Here is a 22,530-nt window from a genome sequence, read left to right as displayed (position 1 = left end):
CCCTGGCCAACATGGTGAAACCCTGTCTGTACTAAAAATATAAAAATTAGCCGAGCATGGTGGAGCGTGCCTGTAATCTCAGCTACTCGGGAGGCTAAGGCAGGAGAATTGCTTGACCCCAGGAGGTGGAGGTTGCAGTGAGCCAAGATCACGCCACTGCACTCCAGCCCGGGTGACAGAGCGAGACTCCGTCTCCAAAAAAAAAAAAAAGAAAAAAAGAAACAACAACAACAACAACAACAAAAGTAAGTTATAAGATTTGTAAGACAATTAAAAATGCCAACACTGAATATTTCATACTACTAAAAAATTGTATTAGTTAATGTAGATATGATAATGGTTATGTTTTTTACAAGTCCTTATCTTTTAAAGATTCATATTGAAATATATACATTTTAGACAGGGTCTCAGTCTGTCACCCAGGCTGGAGTACAGTGGCACAATTGTAGCTCACTGCAGTCTTGAACTCCTGGGCTCAAATGATCCTCCCACCTTATTCTCCTGGTAGTTGGGATTATAGGCACTCACCACCACACACAGCTAATTTTTTAATTTTTTGTAGAGGCAAAGTCTTGCTATGTAGACCAGGCTGGGCTCAAACTAATGGCCTCAAGTGATCCTCCTGCCCCAGCCTCTGAAAGTGCTGGGATTATAGGAATGAGCCACCACACCCAGCCATATCAAAATTTATGGATGAAATAATATAATATCTGGAACTTGCTTCAAAATAAGATGAGATGGGGAGAGGAATGGGATATTGGTGGGCTAGACATGAGGTCCAACTTGACATGGGGTCCTTTATGCTTTCTGTCTACTTTTCCTTATGTTTCACTTTTCTATAATAAACCATTAACATGCATTTATATATCATGAATATTCTGGTGTGTGTATGTGTGTGCATGTGTGTGTTTGTATGCGTGCATAAATTTAAAACAAAATTTTAATGATGATATCTCTGAGTGATAGAATTATGGGTGACTTGGTGATTTTTATTTTCTTCTTTTTACTACTCTGTATTCTATATTTTTATACTGCACATGTATTGCCATTTCTGCAATTCAACTATAATTCACTTCTGATGCAGTGAATAAAATAACTTTGTCCAGTACTCTTTAAATATAATTGGGCAAGGCTAATTATTTAACATTCAATTACACCTAGTTTTGATTGGGTACAGATCATAGTTTATGAAAATATAGCTCTAAAGTAAGGTTTGAGGTTTGGAAATTCTGTCATTTGGTGTAATAGGATAATCTTAAATTTATAGCTTAGGAGTAAACAGTTCATTTTTTTTCTCCTTTTTACATAACACAAAAACAACAGATCCAGTTTGGCACAAAATTTCCCCTCCAAAGTCACCTTTGTGCTGAAATCCAGCACCTCAGGTTTCAGTCAAGTAATTTGCAGATGAGAAAAGGTTTCTTAGCAAAATTTTCTTATGGTTTTACTACAGTGTTAGTTCCCAGTAATTTGGCAGAGTCCTATTTTCACAGCTAAGTGAGTCAGAGGGAAGGCTGCTCCTTCTGATTTTCGGATATGCAGAGAGGACAGGCAGTTATCAAATCAAATCACTCTTTTTGTATCACTGAAATAAATGTAAGGCCATGACAGCAGATGCAATTAAAGAAAAATATAGTTAACGGATATTTGTAGTTTATTACTAGTTAATACAAGATACTGCATGATTTATCATTCAATTATGAAAAAGTTATTCCTTTAAGGTCAATAAACATTTTTTAAACCACTTACAAAAACAAGTCTATTTTATAATTATATCACCATCTGAATGTTCTATTATCAGATAATTGTCCCTTCTTCATTTATTTTGAAAGACATTTTATTTATCTAATCTTCCTTCTTCTGCTTGTTCGCGTTTTCTCCTAAATAAACCCTCGTCAGCTCCTGTTATGAAATCTATGAACAGATTATCATGGAAGCACTTTTTTGCTCTGAATGTAGACTTTAAAGCGAAATCATGGGTAGATTTAGTTATTCATTTGAAAGTGAAGCTTTGATTTAACAAATGGGTAGAAGCAGACAATTTTGATTTGGGTCCATCTGTCCATTTGAGTTTCCATGGATTATTATATACTGCACATAAACTCAATCTACACTTGCAATTATGTTCCAAGCTTTGTGCTAAGTATTTTCATATGCAATCCCAAGTGTTTAGTACAATGACTTTGTGAAATAGCTATTTTATTATTGTTTGTTTGTTTGTTTGTTTGAGACAGGGTCTTGATCTGTCACCCAAGCTGGAGTGCAGTGGTGCCATCATAGCTCACTGCAGTCTTGACCTCCTGGGCTCAGGGGATCCTTTCACTTCAGCCTCCTTAGTAGCTGGGACTACAGGTGCATACCACCATGCCCAGCTAATTTGTGTATTTTTTGTAGAGACAGGGTTTTGCCATGTTGCCTAGGCTTGAAATCATTATTTTAGAGAGAGATTAAGTTGCTTGCTCAAGGTCACACAGTCATTGAGTTATTCCAGATTTTGTTGCCACTTTTAAGTTATGAACAATGGTGATTGAGAGCGTTTGTAACAGTCCTTGGTGCCTAGTACTGAGCCTTGTACTAGAAAGGATGTCAAATCAGTTCAAAGGATGATAGACATCTATCTAGTTGCGAAAACAAGAAGTACAAGGCAACTATCAGAGCAAAGACGGGGCCAGCTGAGGTGGAGCATGCTCTCTCTCAGGCAGAAACCAACTTAAAGGAGAAGGAAGAGGGAAGTCTGTTCTTCACAGCAGCAAAGCAGCGCTAGCCTTCTGCCTTGATCTTTTAACAAACTTAGGAAGCTTCCAACATCTTCAAGCCTGGGAATACACAGTGTTTTAATTTGATGACCAGCAAACTAAAGGTCAACCTGAGAAAGTTGATTCTTGACATACTTCCAACAAGGGTCACTTGTTTCATCCCAATGGACTCAAAGTTAAGAATTAAAAACCTCAACTGTAGTAAATTACATGTTTGAAAAACTGAGAGTTCTAATTACATGTACATCCCAAATGCCAGTGGGGCCCACTCTATTCATGTACTCATAGCTTTATGAAAAACTGTTTGTTTGGAATGTGGTTTTTAAAAGTAATTTACCTTCAGGTTTAGTTGAAGAATGGAATATGTGTGAGAAAATAATTTTCCAACTTTTGTTGACTCAGCAATGAAAAGGAAAATATGTTTATATGAATATGGCTACTTGTTGATCTCAGACACTTGAAATTTCATTTGCTAAATGCTAAATCCAATGATAAATTTCAAACATAATTTCCAAAACATACCCTTGTTCTAATACTACAGAACCATCTCGATGGGCATCAACTGGGCATCAAATTAACTATTCCTATAAGGTTACACTAGAGTTGCTACTAGGAACATTTCATTTGTGGAGGCATAAAGACAGGTTACATGATACTTTGTAAGTGGACTTGAAGTAAAGGATATTAGAAATAAATAGGAACAACAAAAATAAAACATGACTAAACCAGCTCTCCTGCCACCATCAAAACAAACGTTTCCAAGGAACTGAAGCCAAGAAAATAGAAATCCACAAACACAAAGGCCAAGGTAATCAGTTGAATCTACTAAATCTCCATAAATGGCAAAACAAAACGCTAAAAACCAAGCCATACCGAAACCCCACCTGCGTTGAATACCAAACAACACTGACCTTTTCTGCCCCACCGCCTGCCCCAGAAATCCGAGCCTGCGACTGATTTTAAAATGACCAAATCTCCAAAAATTCTGAGAGATGGCCATTTTAAAGACACAATATCTTCGATCATATAGGTCATGTCCACATTAATATAAGTAGTAATTATTAAAGAAGAAGGAAACTCCTTCATTCGTTTTAAAAACCAATTCTTTCTCAGATTCGCCACAGAGCCAGACCAACTTAATTGTTAAGGCACAATAATATTAGATTGAACTATTTTTCTTTTTCTTCTTCTTTTTTCTTTGGAGACTGGGTCTCACCCTGTCACCCAAGCTGGAGTGTAGTTGCACAATCGTGGCTCACTGCAGCCTTGACCTCCTGGGGTTCAAGTGATTCTTCCACTTCAGCCTCCCAAGTAGCTGGGACTACAGCTGTGCACCACCACACCTGGCTAATTCTAAATTTTTTTAGAGACAGGGTCTCACTATGTTGCCCAGGCTGGTCTCAAACCCCTGGGCTCAAGTGATCCTCCCACCTTGACCTCCAAAGTGTTGGGAGAACAGGCATGAGTCACCGTGTCCATCCCTGAATGGTTTTTCAATCCAATAATTTTTATTATGGAGAGAAAGCTGGGCAATTTAAACAATTATGTGCTTTATTTCTCCATTTCGGTATTCCATTCCTGTTAATATATAGGTATTGAATTTAACTTGTTTCATTCTTAATGTTTTATGTCTTGTCTTCTTTTTAGAAAAATTTAAACCAGCCAAAAGGCTGCAGGGTAAGTGTTGGTGGCTAGTTCCTATGAGTAACAAGTCATAGTCCATAGAGCCTAGGATGCTGGCCTGGAGAACAGGCCAAATTCTGCAGATGTGGTAGTTCATGCCTGTAATCTCAGCTCTTCGAGAAGCTGAGGCGGGAGGATCACTTGAGCCCAAGAGTTCCAGGTTACAGTGACCCATAATTATGCCACTGCACTCCAGCCTGGGCAACAGAGCGAAACTCTGTCTCAAAAACAAAATGAAAGAAAAAAATCTGACTGCCCTGAAAAAACCCTGAATACCTAAAACATAGAAAATCTAAAGCTTGTGCCATAATGCTTGTCAGTGCTTAAGTTCATGCATGTTACAGACTTCACCATAGCCCTCCCACCACAGCACCATACCACAGATGCAGGAACTACACAAGCCTCCTTGTATCCACATGACCATTTCTTCTCATTTGGATGCAGTATCTGCTAATGAGCAGGGTCACTTGAAAGAGAACTGAACTTGGAATCAGAGTCCAAGTGTGTCAGTTCCAGCTCTTTGGGGAACCAGACAAGGCAATTTAGTGCAGTGGATCAGTGTCTGCCTGCTAAAGTCAGACTGTGTGGGTGGAAATCCTGGTTTTCCACTTTCTAGCTATGTGACTGTAGGCAAGTCTCTTAAATCTTGTGACTTGGTTTTCTTATTTGTAAAATGGTGATGATGTCAATAACTACCTTAGAAGATTAAATGTCTTAAGATGGTTTAGAACAGAGTCGCAGATATTCTAAACACTCAATCAATGTGGGCAATTATTATTACTAGCTATATGACCCTGGGGAGCTCACCTAAGCTCTGTAAGACTCTATTTCATCTTCTGTACAAGAAGGGGTCACAATCTCACATGGTCTTTATGAAGACTGAATAAACTCAAGTAACATACATGTGGAAGCTATTTTTAAGACATCATCAACGGCTGGGGGCAGTGGCTCACACCTATAATCCCAGCCCTTTGGGAGGTCGAGGCGGGTGGATCACCTGAGGTCAGGAGTTCAAGACTAGCATGACATGGTGAAACCCTGTCTCTACTAAAAATACAAAAAAAAAAAAAATAGCTGGGTGTGGTGGCAGGTGCCTGTAATCCCAGCTACTTGGGAGGCTGAGGGAGAAGAATCGCTTGAACCCAGGAGATGAAGGTTGCTGAGACTGTGCCATTGCACTCCAGCCTGGGCAACAGAGGGAGACCCTATCTCAAAAAAAATTAATAATAATAAAAGTAAATAAATAAATAAAACATAATCAAATATCAGATGACTCCTTTAACCTAGCAGAATCATTTCCTTTCTGTTCTTTGCTTCCATCATACTTAAAAAACATACACGCAACTGCTATAGCATTTGTCACAAGGTACTGTAAGGATTTGCCCACCTGCCTTCTCCCCCACTGACAGCACATCCTCCAATTCACCTCTGCATCCTTCACACATTGGACATACCTGGTACAGGACCAGTATTCAATAAATATTTGTTTAAATGAATATCGTTCAAACAATTGCACAGGAATTCTCAAGGCCTTTGCCGGGAATGACGGATTATCACTTTTGCTGAGGGTCCTCAGTAGACCACCCAGAAATGTGCTTTTCTTCAGGCACAATATATTGAGGTTCTGTCATTTCAGATCCCGCCAATGTTGTATTTGTTGCATTTGTTCATTCTTTTCACTTAATAAATAATTAGCAAGCACCTACTGTGTGCCAAGTCCTATGCTGGGCTCCACACAGTATACCCAAGTGGCAAATGGCCAGACTAATACAGTTCCTGCATATTACATATAGAGGGAATCTATGTACTATAGAATCATCCACCCTTTGAGATAAACTCCTCGGTTTGATTATTTCATTAGAGTGATAGGATCTCAAGGTGGGAAAGAACGGCTTTCTAGAAGTGAAAGTCCTTATACTTTACTTTTATTTTTATTTACTTATTTTAGAGACAATGTCTCGCTCTGATGCCCAAGCTGGAGTGCAGTGGCATGATCATAGCTCACTGCGGTCTTGAACTCCTGGATTCTAGTGATTCTCCTGCCTCAGCCTCCCCAGTATCTGGGACTATAAGCGTGTACCACCGTGCCCACCTTAGGGTCCTCATAGAATAATAATTAAGGTTTGGGATCTGACTGCCTGGGTTCAAATCCTAGATCTGCTTTGTACCAAGGTGTAAGACCTTGGGCAAATTGCTTAATCCCTCTAAGCCTCACTTTCTCATCTGTAAAATGAGCTAGTGGGATTGATGTATTAGAAATGACAACCTCATTAATCACGTATTATGGTGTTTGCCATACAGTACACACTCACTATGTGTTTGCTATTATAAACAAATCTATTCTCCTCACTTCCTCACCCTAGTGTTTGAACTTCTATCACAAATGTACCCAGTGAATGGGGCATGACTGCCCCACTTCCGGGCACCAGGGTCAGGGAATTTACTACCTCCAGTGGTTGTCCATTTGTCTGCTAGGCAAATCTAACAGTTGACCAATGTTAATGGGTTGAAATGTACATGCTTACATCTCCACTCATTGGCCCTCAATCTGCCATTTGGGATTACCCAGAAGAGATCAAATCTCTCCTCTGCCGGATAGACCTCAAACTTTGAAAGGTAGCTACATATGCTAGTTATCACCATCCCCCTTACACACCTACATAAAACCTTGGATCTTTTTGTTATTTCTGAATAACTCTGTGCACCAGATTTCTTATTATCATTTTTATTTTTCCCATATAATCCTTTGTTGATCAATGTCTCTGAATGTCTGAAGCCCAGAATTCATAAAACACAATAAATGTGGTCTGATCATCAGTGAGTACTAGAGAACTAGTTCCCCTCTCGAACGTTACATTTCTATTAATACAACAAAAGATTGATTTTTTTTAAAGCTACATCCCACTGTGTTGACTCATCTTCTTACAATCAACAGGAGACTGTAAATCTTCCTGCCGTGTGTAGCTGTAAGCCACCTCGCCCCCACTCAGTACTTGTACAATTCGAGGATCTTTGAGTACTTTATATTGGTACACATTAAACTCTATATTGTTTGACATGATTCATTATTACATTTTGTCAGGATTGGGGGTGGGGAGAGAATCTGATTGTATCCTCCAACCTGTTTGTAATTCTTTCTAGTGTGTGTCATCTGTAAATTTGTTCGGCAGGCCATCAACGTTATTGTCTTAGTCATCGATATAAGTGTTCGGGGGAAAAGCAGATTTTCATTAGATCCCTGGAGATCCGAATATGCATCAGCCTCTTTTTTGTTGTTGTTGTTGTGGTGGTGGTTGTTGTTGCTGGTTGGGGGATGGAGTTTCAATCCTGTTGCCCAGGCTGGAGTGCAATGGTGCAATCTTGGCTCACTGCAACTTCTGCCTACTGGATTCAAGCGATTCTCCTGCTTCAGCCTCCTGAGTAGCTGGGATTACAGGCGTGTGCCACCACGCCTGGCTAATTTTGCATTTTTAGTAGACACGGGGTTTCTCCATGTTGGTCAGGCTGGTCTTGAACTCCTGATCTCAGGTGATCCGCCCACCTCACCCTCTCAAAGTGCTGAGATTACAGGTGTGAGCCACTGTACCCAGCCTGCATCAGCCTCTTTAAAAAGAAAAAAACAAACAAAACACAAGGGCCAGGTGTGGTGGCTCAAAAATGTACTTGTAACCCCAGCGTTTTGGGAGGTTGAGGCAGGAGGATTGCTTGAGGCCAGGAGTTCAAGACCAGCCTGGGTAACATAGCAAAACCTCATCTCTATTTTTAAAAGTATAAAAATTAAAAAGAAAAACTTTTTTTTTTTTTGAGACACAGTCCTGCTCTGTCACCCAGGCTGGAGTGCAGTGGCATGATCTTGGCTCACTGCAAGTTCCGCCTCCCGGGTTCATGCCATTCTCCTTCCTTGGCCTCCCGAGTAGCTGGGACTACAGGCGCCCACCACCACGCCCGGCTAATTTTTTGTATTTTTTTTTTAGTAGAGACGGGGTTTCACAGGATGGTCTCGATCTCCTGACCTCATGATCCGCCCGCCTCAGCCTCCCAAAGTGCTGGGATTATACGTGTGAGCCACTGAGCCCGGCCAAAAGAAAAACTTTTAAAATACATCATTCATTCAATCAAAAAATATTTACTGAGTGCCTTCTGTGTACCAGTTACTATTCCAAGTGCTGAGCATCTAGTGCTGAACAAAAAAATTGCCTGCCCTCATAATGCTTACATTCTAGGAAAGGAGGTAGACAACAAACAAAGAAGTGTTATGAAAAACAAAATCAGTTATGGGGCTAGAGAAATTTGACAGTGGGGATGCAGTGGGGTTGACGATAGGCAGTATGGCTAAAACAGAGTTGTTTTTGGAGTATGGTTGAACTACACATGTCCTGCATTATTAAACTGGCCCAGAGTGGGCAGCAAGTCTTTCTGATTCTCAAAATCCACTTTTATTTTTATTTTTATTTTTTTTGAGATAAGGTCTTGCTCTGTTGCCTAGGCTAGAGTGCAGTGTTGTGATCATGGCTCACTGCAGCCTTGAACTCCTGAGCTCAAGTGATCCTCCTGCCTCAGCCTCCCAAGTAGCTGGGTCTATAGGCACATGCCACCTGTAGTCCTAGATAATTTTTAAATTTTTGTAGAGATGGGGTCTTGCTATGTTGCCCAGGCTGATCTTGGATTTCCAGCCTCAAGCAATCCTTCTGCCTTGGCCTTCCAAAACACTAGGATTACACGCATGAGCTACTGTGCCCAGCCAAAAATCCACTTTTCTCTATGTGAAGTCACTTTAGAAAATATCAATAGAGCAATGATGAAGAATTTTTTCTTTTTTTTGAGATGGAGTCTCGCACTGTCGCCTGGGCTGGCGTGCAGTGGCACGATCTTGGCTCGCTGCAACTTCTGCCTCCTGGGTTCAAGCGATTCTCCTGCCTCAACCTCCCAAGTAGCGGAATTACAGGCACCTGCCACCATGCCCAGCAATTTTTTGTATTTTTAGTAGAGATGGGGTTTCACCATGTTAACCAGGCTGGTCTCGAACTCCTGACCTCGTGATTTGCCTGCCTCGGCCTCCCAAAGTGCTGGGATTACAGGCATGAGCCACTGCGCCCAGCCAAATAATTTAAATACTCATGAAACAGAGGAGAAAATGTGAAAGGATGGAATTCCTCAGAAGACTTCACAACATTTCTTTGTACACATAGCATATTCAAACATTGTGAAAACAACTAGACTAGTCAGGACTCCAGTCACATCTTCTGATGAAGACTCCAGAGAGAAGAATTTGAAAAGCATTACTATATAGGTACAGTACTTTTTTGACAACTAAAGAAAGAAAAAACTAAAACATCAACACTTACCGAATTCCAATCCCCATGTTTTCAAGCATGGAGCAGGTTATGAATCCAATAGTTTATGGAGTCAGGAGGATGGAATGTTTGGATGATCCCAAAACATGGTTTGAGAGTCTGGATATGGAACTCTGGAAAAGAAGCCCACAAGGGACAGATGTGAAGTCTACCTCTATTAATTGCCCTCTGCTTGCAATTCCTTTTTTGTTTTCTTTTGAGACATAGTCTTGCTCTGTTGCCCAGGCTGGAGTGCAGTGGGGCGATCTCAGCTCACTGCAAGCTCCGCTTCCCGGGTTCACGCCATTCTCCTGCCTCAGCCTCCCGAGTAGCTGGGACTACAGGCGCCCGCCTACACGCCCAGCTAATTTTTTGTATTTTTAGTAGAGACGAGGTTTCACCGTGTTAACCAGGATGATCTCGATCTCCTGAGCTTGTGATCCGCCCGTCTCGGCCTCCCAAAGTGCTGGGATAACAGGCATGAGCCACCGCGACCGGCCTAATTTTTTTTAATTATTATTATCATTTTAATTTTTTTTTTTTGAAATGGAGTCTCGCTCTGTCACCCAGGCTGAAGTACAGTGGCGCGATCTTGGCTCACTGCAAGCTCCGCCTCCCAGATTCAAGCGATTCTCTTGCTTCAGCCCCCCGAGTAGCTGGAATTACAGGCACACACCACCACATCCGGCTAATGTGTTTTTTGTATTTTTAGTAGAGACAGGGTTTTGCCATTTTGGCCAGGCTGGTCTCAAACTCCTGACCTCAGGTGATCTGCCCACCTCGACCTCCCAGTGTTGAGATTACAGGCGTGAGCCACCGTGCCCTGCCTTTTTTTTGTTTTTGTAGAGAGAGATTTGCCATGTTGCCCAGGCTGGTCTCAAACTCCTGGGCTGCAGCAACCCTGCTGTCCTGGCCTCCCAAAGTGATGGGATTACTGTTGTGAGCCACCACACCCAGCCGGAAATTTAATTTATATTTTCACAATGATACCTTTGCCATTCACATTCATTCATTTCTTGAGCATCTGTTTTTTGTACCAAATACTTTGTTGGTGTTAGGAATACAAAGGTGAATAGAAAAAATAAGGTCCCCGTAAGCACTTACAGGAACCTCACAGGACAGGGCACGGTAGAAACAGGAAAGTCAGCTGTGATAGAGAAGTGTGTTATGAAGAGATAAGTACTGAGAGCCCTAGGAGGTAACCTAACCCAGATTTAGGGAAAATTGGAAGTTAGTGACTTGTACACAGACACTTACAAGGTGTGAAGGAGTTAACCAAATAAAGAGGTGGGGAAGTCTGTTTTGGGTGGAGGGCACAACATACGTACATTTTGGAAAGAACATGAATGATTATGCATGCTGAGTATGTGAGTACTAAAAGTAGTTTAGAGAGTCTTAGAGTGGTCAGAGATGAGACTGGAAAGGTGAGCAGCACCAAATTATGGAGAAATGTACAAGCCACATTCTAGAGGAGGTAGAATCTACTGAAAGTCGTGATAGATTACATGTTGGAGTTTTGAAGAGGGCAAAGTCCGGACTGGAGATCAGGTTTTTGACTTAGACAACTTGGTGGATAGTGGATATCATTCACTAAGACAGCAAAAATATGAAGAGGAAATTGAGGAGATTTTGGAGAGAAGGTGCTGAGTTAAGCCTTTGACGTGTTTGTTTTGTGATGACTGGGGAACATTCAGAGCAACAGCAAGCAGTTTGATCTAGAAATCGGAGGATATCCATTTAGGAGTCATCTATACATGACAGACAACAAGAGACTTCACAGCGATGAATGAGATGCCCTGGGAGGGTGTGTAGGAGCAGAGAAAAAGAGAGAAGACAGAATAACACCAAAGCTTAAATAAAGGATGGTATAGGCCAGGTACAGTGGCTCACACCTGTAATCCCAGCACTTTGGGAGGCCAAGGTGGGTGGATCACGAGATCAGGAGATGGAGACCATCCTGGCTAACACGGTGAAGCCCCATCTCTACTAAAAATACAGACAAAAAAATTAGCCAGGCATGGTGGCACGCGCCTGTAGTCCCAGCTACTCGGGAGGCTGAGGCAGAAGAATTGCTTGAACCTGGGAGGCGGAGATTGCAGTGAGCCAAGATCGTGCCACTGCCCTCCAGCCTGGGCGACAAAGCGAGACTCTGTCTCAGAAAACAAAACAAAACAAAAAGGATGGTGTGTTAGTTCATTCTGTGTTGCTTAAAAGGAATGCCTGAAGCTGGGTAATTTCTAAAGAAAAAAGGTTTATTTGGCTCACAGTTCTGCAGGCTGTATAAGAAGCATGGCAGTCATATCTGCTTCTGGCAAGATCTCAGGAAGCTTTTACTCACGGCAGAAGGTGAAGGGGACCAGGCATGTCACATGACATGGCCAGAGAGAGAGCAAGAGTGAGAAGAGGAGGTGTTGCTCTTTTGAACATCAGTGTTCATGTGAACTAATAGAGCAAGAACTCACTCATCACAGCAAGAAAGGCACCAAGCCATTCATAAGGGATCCACCCCCATGATCCAAACACCTCCCACCAGGCCCCACCTCCAATGCTGGGGATGAAATTTCAACATGAGGTTTGGAGGACACAAATATCCAAGCTGTATGACATGAGCAGAGAAAGGACCCCTGAAAAAAAGAGCGAGAAGGTGTAGCCAGAGAGGTAGGGAAAAAAGAATTGTGAGGTATCCAGAGAACAAGGGAAAAGCATGTTTCAAGGAGTAGGGTGTGGTCCACAAAGGCAAATGCTATCAAGACATCGAGCAAGAAAAAGACTAAGAAGCACCCACAGGTGAGTACCATGGAGATATCTGACCAGTTTGGCAGAGAGCAGGGTCCAGGGAGGCAGCAGTCAGGTCAGAGTGAGTTGAAGAGTAAATGGAACCAATGGATGCAGACACCTGTTTCAAAAAGTTTGCCTTAAAAGTGGAAGACATAATCCCTAAATTTCTTTCCAAGGGCAAGGAAGGTGGGCCACCATTAGGCTCACCTCAGAGGATCTCTGAGGTCCCTTACCACCTGCGTGTCAGCTCAGCTGACCTCATGCCAATGCTCTTGAAGGACATGGCCTGTCTGTTGAACAGTAGCCCAAAAACCAGTACTGGTCTTGGCCAAAACTGCAGAGCAAACCAAATTAGCCTTTCGTGTCCTCCTCCTAACTCTTCTTCTGTACCCGCCCCTGTCCCTAGGCCTCTGAGGTCCACACAGACTTTCTGGTCCATGGCCCACTGTGAAGCATGAATGTGTACCTGAACTCTGAGCAGTCCACTGCTGAGATGACCTACAGAGGGATGAATCTGTTCTGACACAATTGTCACACTGTCACTATCTCTCACTTCTTGTCACAGCCCATGTATCAGGACCAGTCAGAGGGAGAGGAGAGGAGTGTAGTCACCTTGGAGTCTGGAACAAACAGCTGGCTCTGCAGCTGGCCAGGCAGCTATCCAAGCAGGGGGCCTCTCTAGGAGCAAAATCCAGAAGCCAAAATAAATGGGTCAGGTGGAAAGCAGATGACTATAACTGCAAGCAATGCTGAAGGTTGGCCCTGGGGAGCGAAGGTGAGTCAAGGCCTAATGGATGGACACCAGAAGGGGTTTGAATGAGAGGGGAGGGACGGGGGGAGTCTAAGAGCAGGGGCCAAAAATGGGTTAGAGCCAATAGACCACACAGAGGCCACAATGATGCTGTAAGGATGGGTCCCTCACCACCGGCTCTCTGTTACCCTGAATCCTCCCAGGGTACTGTTTCAGACCTCAGACCTTCCCATGAAATTTCTGATATCCACAATTCCTCACATCTTATTTCCAAACACCCCTTCTCTTGCCATCCTATCCCTGTATTCCAGGAAGAAGATAGGAAAGCCCTGGGCCTGGTTGGGGGTGATAATGAGGTGCACATAGGCCTTAGTGGTAACTAACCTGAAACACTGCAGCAATAGGTCCCCCATCCTAAGAACCAGGAGTGGAAGCGAAGGCCTAGCACAGTTAATTTAGGCCCTAAATCAGTAAGAAAGCTAGCAGCATGACTTGATTCATGGAAACATTATTTCTAAGTTGTAATCATTCCAGATGACTTAGGTTTTCCAAGACGCATACAATGACTGAACTGAAAGGCTTAACTGTCTTCAGTTTGTGATTATAGCACAGAGAGGAGATAAAGAACACTGGTAAACATCCCATATAAATACACTATTTCTGCCCGTGCACAGATAGGCTAGGCTGTACAAACTGAGTTTTCAGCTGAAGAATTTTTTTTTTCATTTCACTCAAGTCAATAGTCACTTACCCGCTGAATATTGCTTAAAGCAGAGTTTTCATCTAATTCTCATTTAACGAGCTTGAAAAGGCAAAACTAAATAATAATACCTCATTTGTGTGTAATGCTTGTCTTTCAAAGAAGGCATCATAACCCATTTTAGACTATCTAATTTACAGTAACAACACTTTTACAATGTAAATACTAGTAAGGGCTATTATCATTTTACAAATTATGCATGAAAGAGACCAAGGCACCTGGAAATGAAATGACTGGTTCAATGTAACTTCCACTTCAGAGGTGTTACGGCTGGTTTATTTTTAAAATTTTTTATGAAAAATTTAAAAACCATGAATAATGAAATGATGCTTCAAAGAAACATATTTATTAAGGTGTACCTTGTGCTCCAATTTTAAAAGAAAAAATATTTTGCTTAAAAGAAATAACAAGGACCAAAATGTTCATGTGTTCTGGCCAGGCGCAGTGGCTCACACCTGTAATCCCAGCACTTTGGGAGGCAGAGGCAGAGGTGGGTAGATCACCTGAGGTTTGGAGTTTGAGACCAGCCTGACCAATATGGAGAAACCTTGTCTCTACTAAAAATACAAAATTAGCTGGGCGTGGTGGCACATGCCGTTAATCCCAGCTACTCATGAGATTGAGGCAGGAGAATCACTTGAACCCGGGAGGCGGAGGTTGCGGTGAGCCGAGATCACGCCATTGCACTCCAGCCTGGGCAAGAAGAGCGAAACTCTGTCAAAAAAAAAAAAAAAAAAAAAGTAAAGAAAGAAAGAAAAGACAAGACAGGGACCAAAATGTTCATGTGTTCTGGCCGGGTGCAGTGGCTCACACTTGTAATCCCAGCACTTTGGGAGGCCTAGGCAGGTGGATCACCTGAGGTCAGGAGTTCAAGACCAGCCTGGCCAACATGGTGAAACCCCATCTCTACTAAAAATACAAAAATCAGCCGGGTATGGTGGCGCATGCACGTAATCCCAGCTACTTGGGAGGCTGAGGCAGGAGAATTGCATGAACCCAGGAGGTGGAGGTTGCAGTGAGCCGAGATTGCGCCATTGCACTCCAACCTCAGCAACAGAGCAAGACTCCATCTCAAAAAACAAAAACAAAACCAAAACAAAACAAAAAAAGTTCATGTTCACAGATCACATCTCTCTCACAAATCTAGAATTAAACCAATCAATCCCTACTACCCAACTCTGATGTTCATCAGCATGATTCCACAATCTTGTGCCACACACAGTACAAGTCACAGGATGGATCACTCCCCTTTCCATACACATTACGTTGCAATAATCTTGTCTCAACTGGATGTGGAAAAAACCATTATAGGTACAAATTCTGCATATATGTAAAGTCATTGACACTCTTTTTCTTTTATTAGCTTCAATTTGGGGGGTAACATTTTTCTGATCTTTTTATATATTCATTCATCCACACTCTCCAGCCTTCATGCAACTATTCAACAAACACGATAATGTGCTCAAACTGTACAGGCGCTATTCTAGATGCACAGGATAGAAATAGGATCAAGGGCCAAGTGTGATGGCTCGCACCTGTAACCCCTGCATTTTGGAAGGCCGAGGTGGGTGGATTACTTAAGCCCAGGAGTTCAAGACCAGCCTGGGCAACACAGGGAGACCCCGTAGCTGGGTGTGGTGGCATGCAAAAAAATAACCTAGGAACCCCAGAATTAAGACAAAGTCACAGGCTTCAAGAAACTCACAGTCCAATGGGAAAGCCAGAAGAGAAAACCACTGAAGTTCACTGTGGTAGGTGTGGCAATTGAACTACACGCAAATGTGGTTTGGGGCTCTGTCTTTGTATGAGTGGGTGAGGAAGGCCTCCTGCAGAAGGTCCTCCCAGAGCTAAGCATGCCAGGACGAAGGGCATTTGGGTGTTCCAGGGAACAGCGTGGGCAAAGACACCAACAAATAAGAGCAGACAATGCATTTGGAGAACGGCAGGACATGTGGTACAACGGGAGTTGTTCAGTTACTTTATGGCTGGTTCTGTTTCACAGTCTGGGCCCTGGACATCCCCAAAAATGCTTCTATGAAGGGAAATGTATTGTCCTCAGTCATGTAAGTAAAAACACATTCTATATGGAATCGGTACCAAAGTGCCTTTTGAAGCTTTGACCATTTGAGGAAAATGTCACAGGGAACAACACAAAATCAAAGTCTGGGTCTGGTCTACCCAGGTTTGTATTCTTCAAACTTCATTACTGTTGTACTCCAGTGGGGAACTGCTATAAACAGCCTGCTTATTCATCAAATCTAGGCGACCACTTGGTCCATCTCCATTATTATTTCAATATAACATTTTTATAGAGAAACATTTTGAAGTACAGCATTTTCAAATACACTATGTTGGATGGATCAGGTTTTCCACATTCACCTCTTCCTGACCAGGCAGACTTGGTGCTGCTCACTCCCCAAAAAGGGCGGAAGTCAGCCTGAAAGGCTTATTCTCAGGAACCCCACATGCCTGCAAGAGGTGTTTGAAAATAATCTCTCAAAATCCTACACCCAAGTCCCTGCAGGGACAGCTCGTCCCTGAGGCCCCCCTCTGAGAAGTCTTGCATGAAGGCCTTCATGAACTGAGGCCAGGAGGAGATAAAATTGCAAGCACAACAGAACTCATAAACAGCCCTCCCTAGACTCACCCTACTGCCTGAGTAATCCCACCTGAATTCCCTTGTCACTTACGCAAAGCTTTGCACCCTGAAATCACATCGTTGTTTCTACTCAGGAGTTTTTCAGAGACTCAGAATAACTCATTTATCTATTTTGGTTCATGATCTATCATGGGATCCTCTCGAAGACATTATTTCTTCATTTATCCGACTTTTACCCGTTCAACAAGCATCTACTTCGTCATTTCTGCCTATCTCTTGAAGCCAATCCAGTCAGCCTTTTGCCCCTATTACTCCACTGAAAACACACCGATGAAGCTCGCAATGACCTCCATGACATCAAATCCAAATTCACAGTCTTCATCTTACTCCTCTCAGCAGACTCTTGGCACAATGTTCACCCCTTCTGATAAAACACTTTCTACCCTTATCTTCCATCACACCTCACTAGGTTCCCTCCTACCTCATTGTTCCCTCGCAGTCTCTTTGGCTGGGCCCTTCCCAATGTCTGAATATTGGCAGCCCCATTGGGCTTGTCCCTCTGCAATTGTCAATCCAGTCCATTGCCTTAAATACCATATTTCTCACTCTGATGCGTCCCTAAACTCCTGACGCGGAAGTGGAAGAGAGGCCAGACGCAGTGGCTCATGCCTGTAATCCCAGCACTTTGGGAGGAGGAGGGCAGATCACCTGAGGTCAGGAGTTTGAGACCAGCCTGGCCAGCATGGTGAAACCCCGTCTCTACTAAAAATACAAAAATTAGCCGGGCGTGGTGGTGGGCGCCTGTAGTCCCAGCTACTCGGGAGGCTGAGGCGGAAGAATCACTTGAACCTGGGAGACGCAGGTAGCAATGAGCCGAGATCGCTCTGCTGCACTCCAGCCTGGGCGACAGAGCAAGATGCTATCTCAAAACAAACAAAAAACAAGAAACAGGAAGTGGATTCTTTTCCTAGAACCACTGAAGGAGGAGATGAGTTGGCAAGGAGAGAAGAGTGGCTTTTTTGTAAGAGGAATAGGATGAAAACAGGCACAAAGGTGTGGAGAGGGAAAACTGTTCCAAGAAAAGAGAGAAGTCTGATGTGGGCTAGAAATCAATGCTAAGGTATGTTGTGGCTATATTGCGAGGAACCTTGATTACAGCTAGGGAATCTGGACTTGATACTGAAGACAGTAACTATCAGCATTTCTTAAAGAGTGGAAAGATGTGCTCATTCATATTTTAAAAAATTAAAAACTTTAGTGGCAGGATGAAGACTGAGCCAGCAAAGCCAATTAGAAGACTACTGTAATAGTCTAAAGAAGGGATTAAGGTCTGAGTCACCATAGCAGCAGTGGGGTGAAGGGTAGTAACAAGTCCAAGGGGGATTTAGAAGTAGCACTGAAGACACAGTTATCAATTAGATAGAGGTTTGGGAGTAGGAGAGACGGGCCGAGGTTGAAGTGCAATGACACTGACGAAGCTAAAGGCGGGAAGGAGAGCAAGTGCAGAGGGGATGCTGAACAGGATATGAAGCTCACAGTAATTGTGGGATATCCAGTGCAAATGAATGACAGGTCTGCAGATCAGGAGAGAGGTCTGGACTGAATGCATAGGTTCAGGAGTCCGGGCCCATCAGTGGCTCAGTCCTCGTAATAAATAGGATATCTTGGGGGCAGACAAACAATGAAAAGGACCAAGCAAAGAACACTGAAAAAAAGCCTGAGGCAGCTGTCAGTGGAGAAGGACCCTGGCAATAGACTGGAAAGGAGAAAAGATGGGGCATGAGAGTGGGACAGAGGGAGGTCTGCAAGGAAAGAGACATGAGACCTTCCCAGAGAAAATGATCAACAGCTCTCTCTGGGGTCAGACCAGGTATAAGATAAGGCTTAGTAATTAGAAGACCTGATGAGCACAGTTTCTAGAGAATTAGAAGTCAGCTGGCCGGGCGCGTTGGCTCATGCCTGTAATCCCAGCACTTTGGGAGGCCAAGGCAGGTGGATCAACTGAGGTCAGGAGTTCAAGACCAGACTGGCCAACATGGTGAAACCCCGTCTCCACTAAAAATACAAAACTTAGCCGGGCTTGGTGGCAGGCGCCTGTAATCCCAGCTGCTCGGGAGGCTGAGGCAGGAGAATCGCTTGAACCTGGGAGGCAGAGGTTGCAGTGAGCCGAGATTGCACCACTGTGCTCCAGCCTGGGCGACAAGAGTGAAACTTCGTCTCAAAAAAAAAACAAAACAAAAAACAAATAAAAAAAAAAAAAAGAAGTCAACCTGGGCCGGGTGTAGTGGCTTATGCCTATAATCCCAGCAGTTTGGAAGGCTGAGGCAAGAGGATCACTTGAGCCCAGGATTTGAGACCAGCCTGGTCAACATAGTGAGACCCCATCTATAAAAAAAATTAAAAATAGAGGCTGGGCGCGGTGGCTCACGCCTATAATCCCAGCACTTTGGGAGGCCGAGGCGGGCGGATCACGAGGTCAGGAGATTGAGACCATCCTGACTAACATGGTGAAACCCCATCTCTACTAAAAATACAAAAAGTAGCCAGGCATGGTGGCAGGTGCCTGTAATCCCAGCTACTCAGGAGGCTGAGGCAGGAGAATGGCTTGAACCTGGGAGCGGAGTTTGCAGTAAGCCGAGATCACGCCACTGCACTCCAGCCTGGGAGACATAGTGAGACTCCATCTCAAAAAAAAAAGAAAGAAAGAAAGAAAAAAAAAATTAAAATAAAAAATAAAAAAGAAGTCAGCTTGGAGTGGCTTGAGTGAAGACTCGTCTTTGAAGTTGCCAGGAGGGAAGCAGGTAAGGCTGGAAAGAAGGTGGAATTGGGCAAGGAGTAGGAATTATTTTATGGAATGGGAGTCCTGAGTACAAGTGGCCATCTAGCTTCTGCTCAAAATCTCTAGTGAGCCTGCTACCCCACAAGACAGCTGGTTGGGCTTTTGTACAGCAACACATCAATTCCATTCAATATATATTTGTTGAGTGCCTGTGATGTCTAAAGCATCGAGCTTGGTACTTCAGGGCCTAAAAATATATGCAAGGCACAGTCATGCTCTGGTTTTCTTTCTTTCTTTCTTTCTTTCTTTCTTTCTTTTTTTTTTTTTTGAGACAGAGTCTCACTCTGTCACCCAGGCTGGAGTGCAGTGGCTTGATCTCGGTCCACCGCAACCTCCGCCTCCCAGGTTTAAGCGATTCTCCTGCCTCAGCCTCATGAGTAACTGGGATTACAGGCGCTGCCACCACGCCCGGCTAATTTTTGTATTTTTGGTAGAGATGGGGTTTCACCGTGTTGGCCAGGCCAGGCCGGTCTTGATCTCCTGACCTTGTGATCCACCGGCCTCGGCCTCCCAAAGTGCTGGGATTACAGGTGTGAGCCACCGCGCCCGGCCTTTGGTTTTTCATTTATTGGCCCAAATCTACCTCCTTCCAAACATAGCTTTGTCCTCTGGAGCCACACAAGTATAAGAAGACTTTTTTTCCATACGACAGCCCTCCAGCTAACTGAGAATAGTTTCCAGCCACCTCTGGGGCTTTCCCAATCATTTCACCTCTGTGAAATAATCCAGTCGTTATGTATGGATATATGTATGTATGTATATGTGTCTTTTGTTACCAGTTGGCTGCTCTCCTCTGGATAACCATACCCTAGTCTGTCAAAGTCCCTTTTAAAATGTGGCACTCAGAATTCATCACAATTCTCTCCATCTGGTATAAGCAGTTAGAAACCAGTAGGCACATTCTTTCCCTTTTCCAGGACACAGTGCTTCTGTGAATGCCACCTGAGATTGTACGAGTGTTCTCACAGCCACACTGCTGACTCATGGTGTTTTATGATCAACTCAAATCTTGAGATCTTTTGCACTTGAAATGTTGATATACTATGTCTTCCAAATCTAACATTTACACAATTGACTTTTAAAAGCCAATTGCAAGATTTTACACTTTTTCCCACTATTATGTATTTTTACATTGGCTTTTCATGAGCCAGTAGTAAAAAGTGGAAAGGTTTAGGAGTCAGACAGATCTGTATTCGAATTCTGGTTTTATTACATAGCCCTGTGACCTAGAACATGTCATGTGATCTCTGAGTCTCAACCTGCTTATCAGTGAAAATAGGGCTAATACTACCTGCACTGCGAAGTGGTCCTGAGTCTGAAACCAGGGCAGTATAATACCTGATGTAAGTTCTCAATAAATGTTGGTTTTCTTGCCTTCCTTTTCTTTGATTCTCTCAACTTTGATTCCTTAGCAGAAGTATGCCTTTTAAGTCATTCCTCAAGATTAATACATCTTTCTTTTAATAAAAAAATTTGAGCATAACAGGAGCCAATAACCAAAAGAAGATACTTTAGTATAATAGTTAAGCATATGGCTTCTGAAACCAGACTTTCTGTGACCGAATCTGAGCTCTTCTAATCACTAGCTATCTGGTGATTACAAGCAAGTTCATAAACCATCCTGAGCCTTGGTTTGCTCATCTGTAAAATGGGGATAACAATACCTGTTTCTCCAGCTGCTGGGGAAGATTAACTGAGATGATGAATGAAAAGCGTTTTTGCATAGAACCTTACACATAAGTACTTGGGAAGTGGTGTTATTATTACCGCTTAGAAAACTCCAGGTAAGCAATGTCCTATTAATCTGCACTTTTTAATTTGAGACACAGTCTTGCTTTATCGCCCAGGCTGGATGCAGTTGCATGATCATAGCTCACTGCAGCCTTGAACTCCTGGGCTCAAGTGATACTCCCTCCTCAGCCTCCCGAGTAGCCGGCAATACAGGTGCACACCACCAGGCTCAGCTAAATTTTATTTATTTATTTATTTATTTATTTATTTATTTATTTATTTAAGTAGAGGTGAGGTCTCACTATATTTTCCAGACTGGTTTCAAACTCTTGAGCTCAAGTGATCCTCCCACCTTGGCTTCCCAAAGTCCTGAGATTACAGGTGTGAGCCACCACACCCAACCTTTTTTTTTTTTTTTTTTTTTTGAGACAGGGTCTCCCTCTGTTGCCCAGGCTGGAGTGCAATGGCATGATTATAGCTCACTGCAGCTTCAACTTCCTGGAATCAAGCAATCCTCCCACCTCAGCCTCCCAAGTAGCTGGGAGGCTACTTGCATGCCACCATACCCAGCTAATTTTTGTATTGTTTGTAGTGACAGGTCTTACTATGTTGTCCAGGCTGGTCTTAGGACTCCTGGACTCAAGCAATCCACTTGCCTCAGTCTATCTCAAAGTGCTTGGATTTTAGGCATGAGCCATCTCATCCAATCCACATTTGTGTGTGTAATCATTTTATCTACTAATAATACATTAGTAATAAATGTAATAATAAAACATTTCATCTACTAATAATACTGAATAATACTGTTCCATGGTCCATTATATTATTCACCAGTATCCCTTGAAAACCTGTGTCCAATGACAGGTATGACAAATATGTCTGTCATCTTCTTACGTATTAACATTATCGACAGAAAAAACTAAACCAGCTAGAGGATCTTGGGCAAATCACTTGACATTTATGACCTCAGGCTCCACTTCTGTGAAGTGGGGGTAATGGTAGTAATATCTACCTTAGAGGTCTGGCATGAGGATTACGTGACTTAAAGCACATGGTAGATAAGGAAATGAGAGTGGTTTGGAAGTACTTAAGTGAACCCAGGTTGGCTCTCGTTGATACCAACTTTCTTTCCCTAACCAAACTAAGCTTATCAGGCTGTAGGTTCTGGAATCCACCATTTTCCCTTTTAAAAATTGGCATAGTTGCCCAACCCTAGGCATATGGTATTTGTTCTATCCTCAGCAATTCCTCATAGCATGTCTATAATCATACCTGGAAGTTCCTTTTGTATCCCTAGATA

At 43.0% G+C, this 22,530-nt stretch overlaps 1 protein-coding gene across 3 annotated transcripts in view; it reads right to left on the bottom strand.

The window, feature by feature from the left end:
• The window catches only part of MKLN1 (muskelin 1), a 390,597-nt gene that overhangs the window by 347,959 nt on the left and 20,108 nt on the right, over nt 1-22,530 (bottom strand). For all 3 annotated transcript variants that reach the window (XM_034964996.4, XM_063606098.1, XM_063606097.1), the window contains exon 2: nt 9,785-9,906. In XM_034964996.4, coding sequence (XP_034820887.1) covers nt 9,785-9,813 — 29 coding nt within the window. In that variant the 5' untranslated portion in view covers nt 9,814-9,906. The remainder of the gene's footprint in view (nt 1-9,784; nt 9,907-22,530) is intronic.

Source organism: Pan paniscus, chromosome 6 (genome assembly GCF_029289425.2).
Source record: "Pan paniscus chromosome 6, NHGRI_mPanPan1-v2.0_pri, whole genome shotgun sequence".
NCBI classification, from domain to species: Eukaryota; Metazoa; Chordata; class Mammalia; order Primates; family Hominidae; genus Pan; species Pan paniscus.
This window is presented reverse-complemented; position numbering and strand designations above follow the sequence as displayed.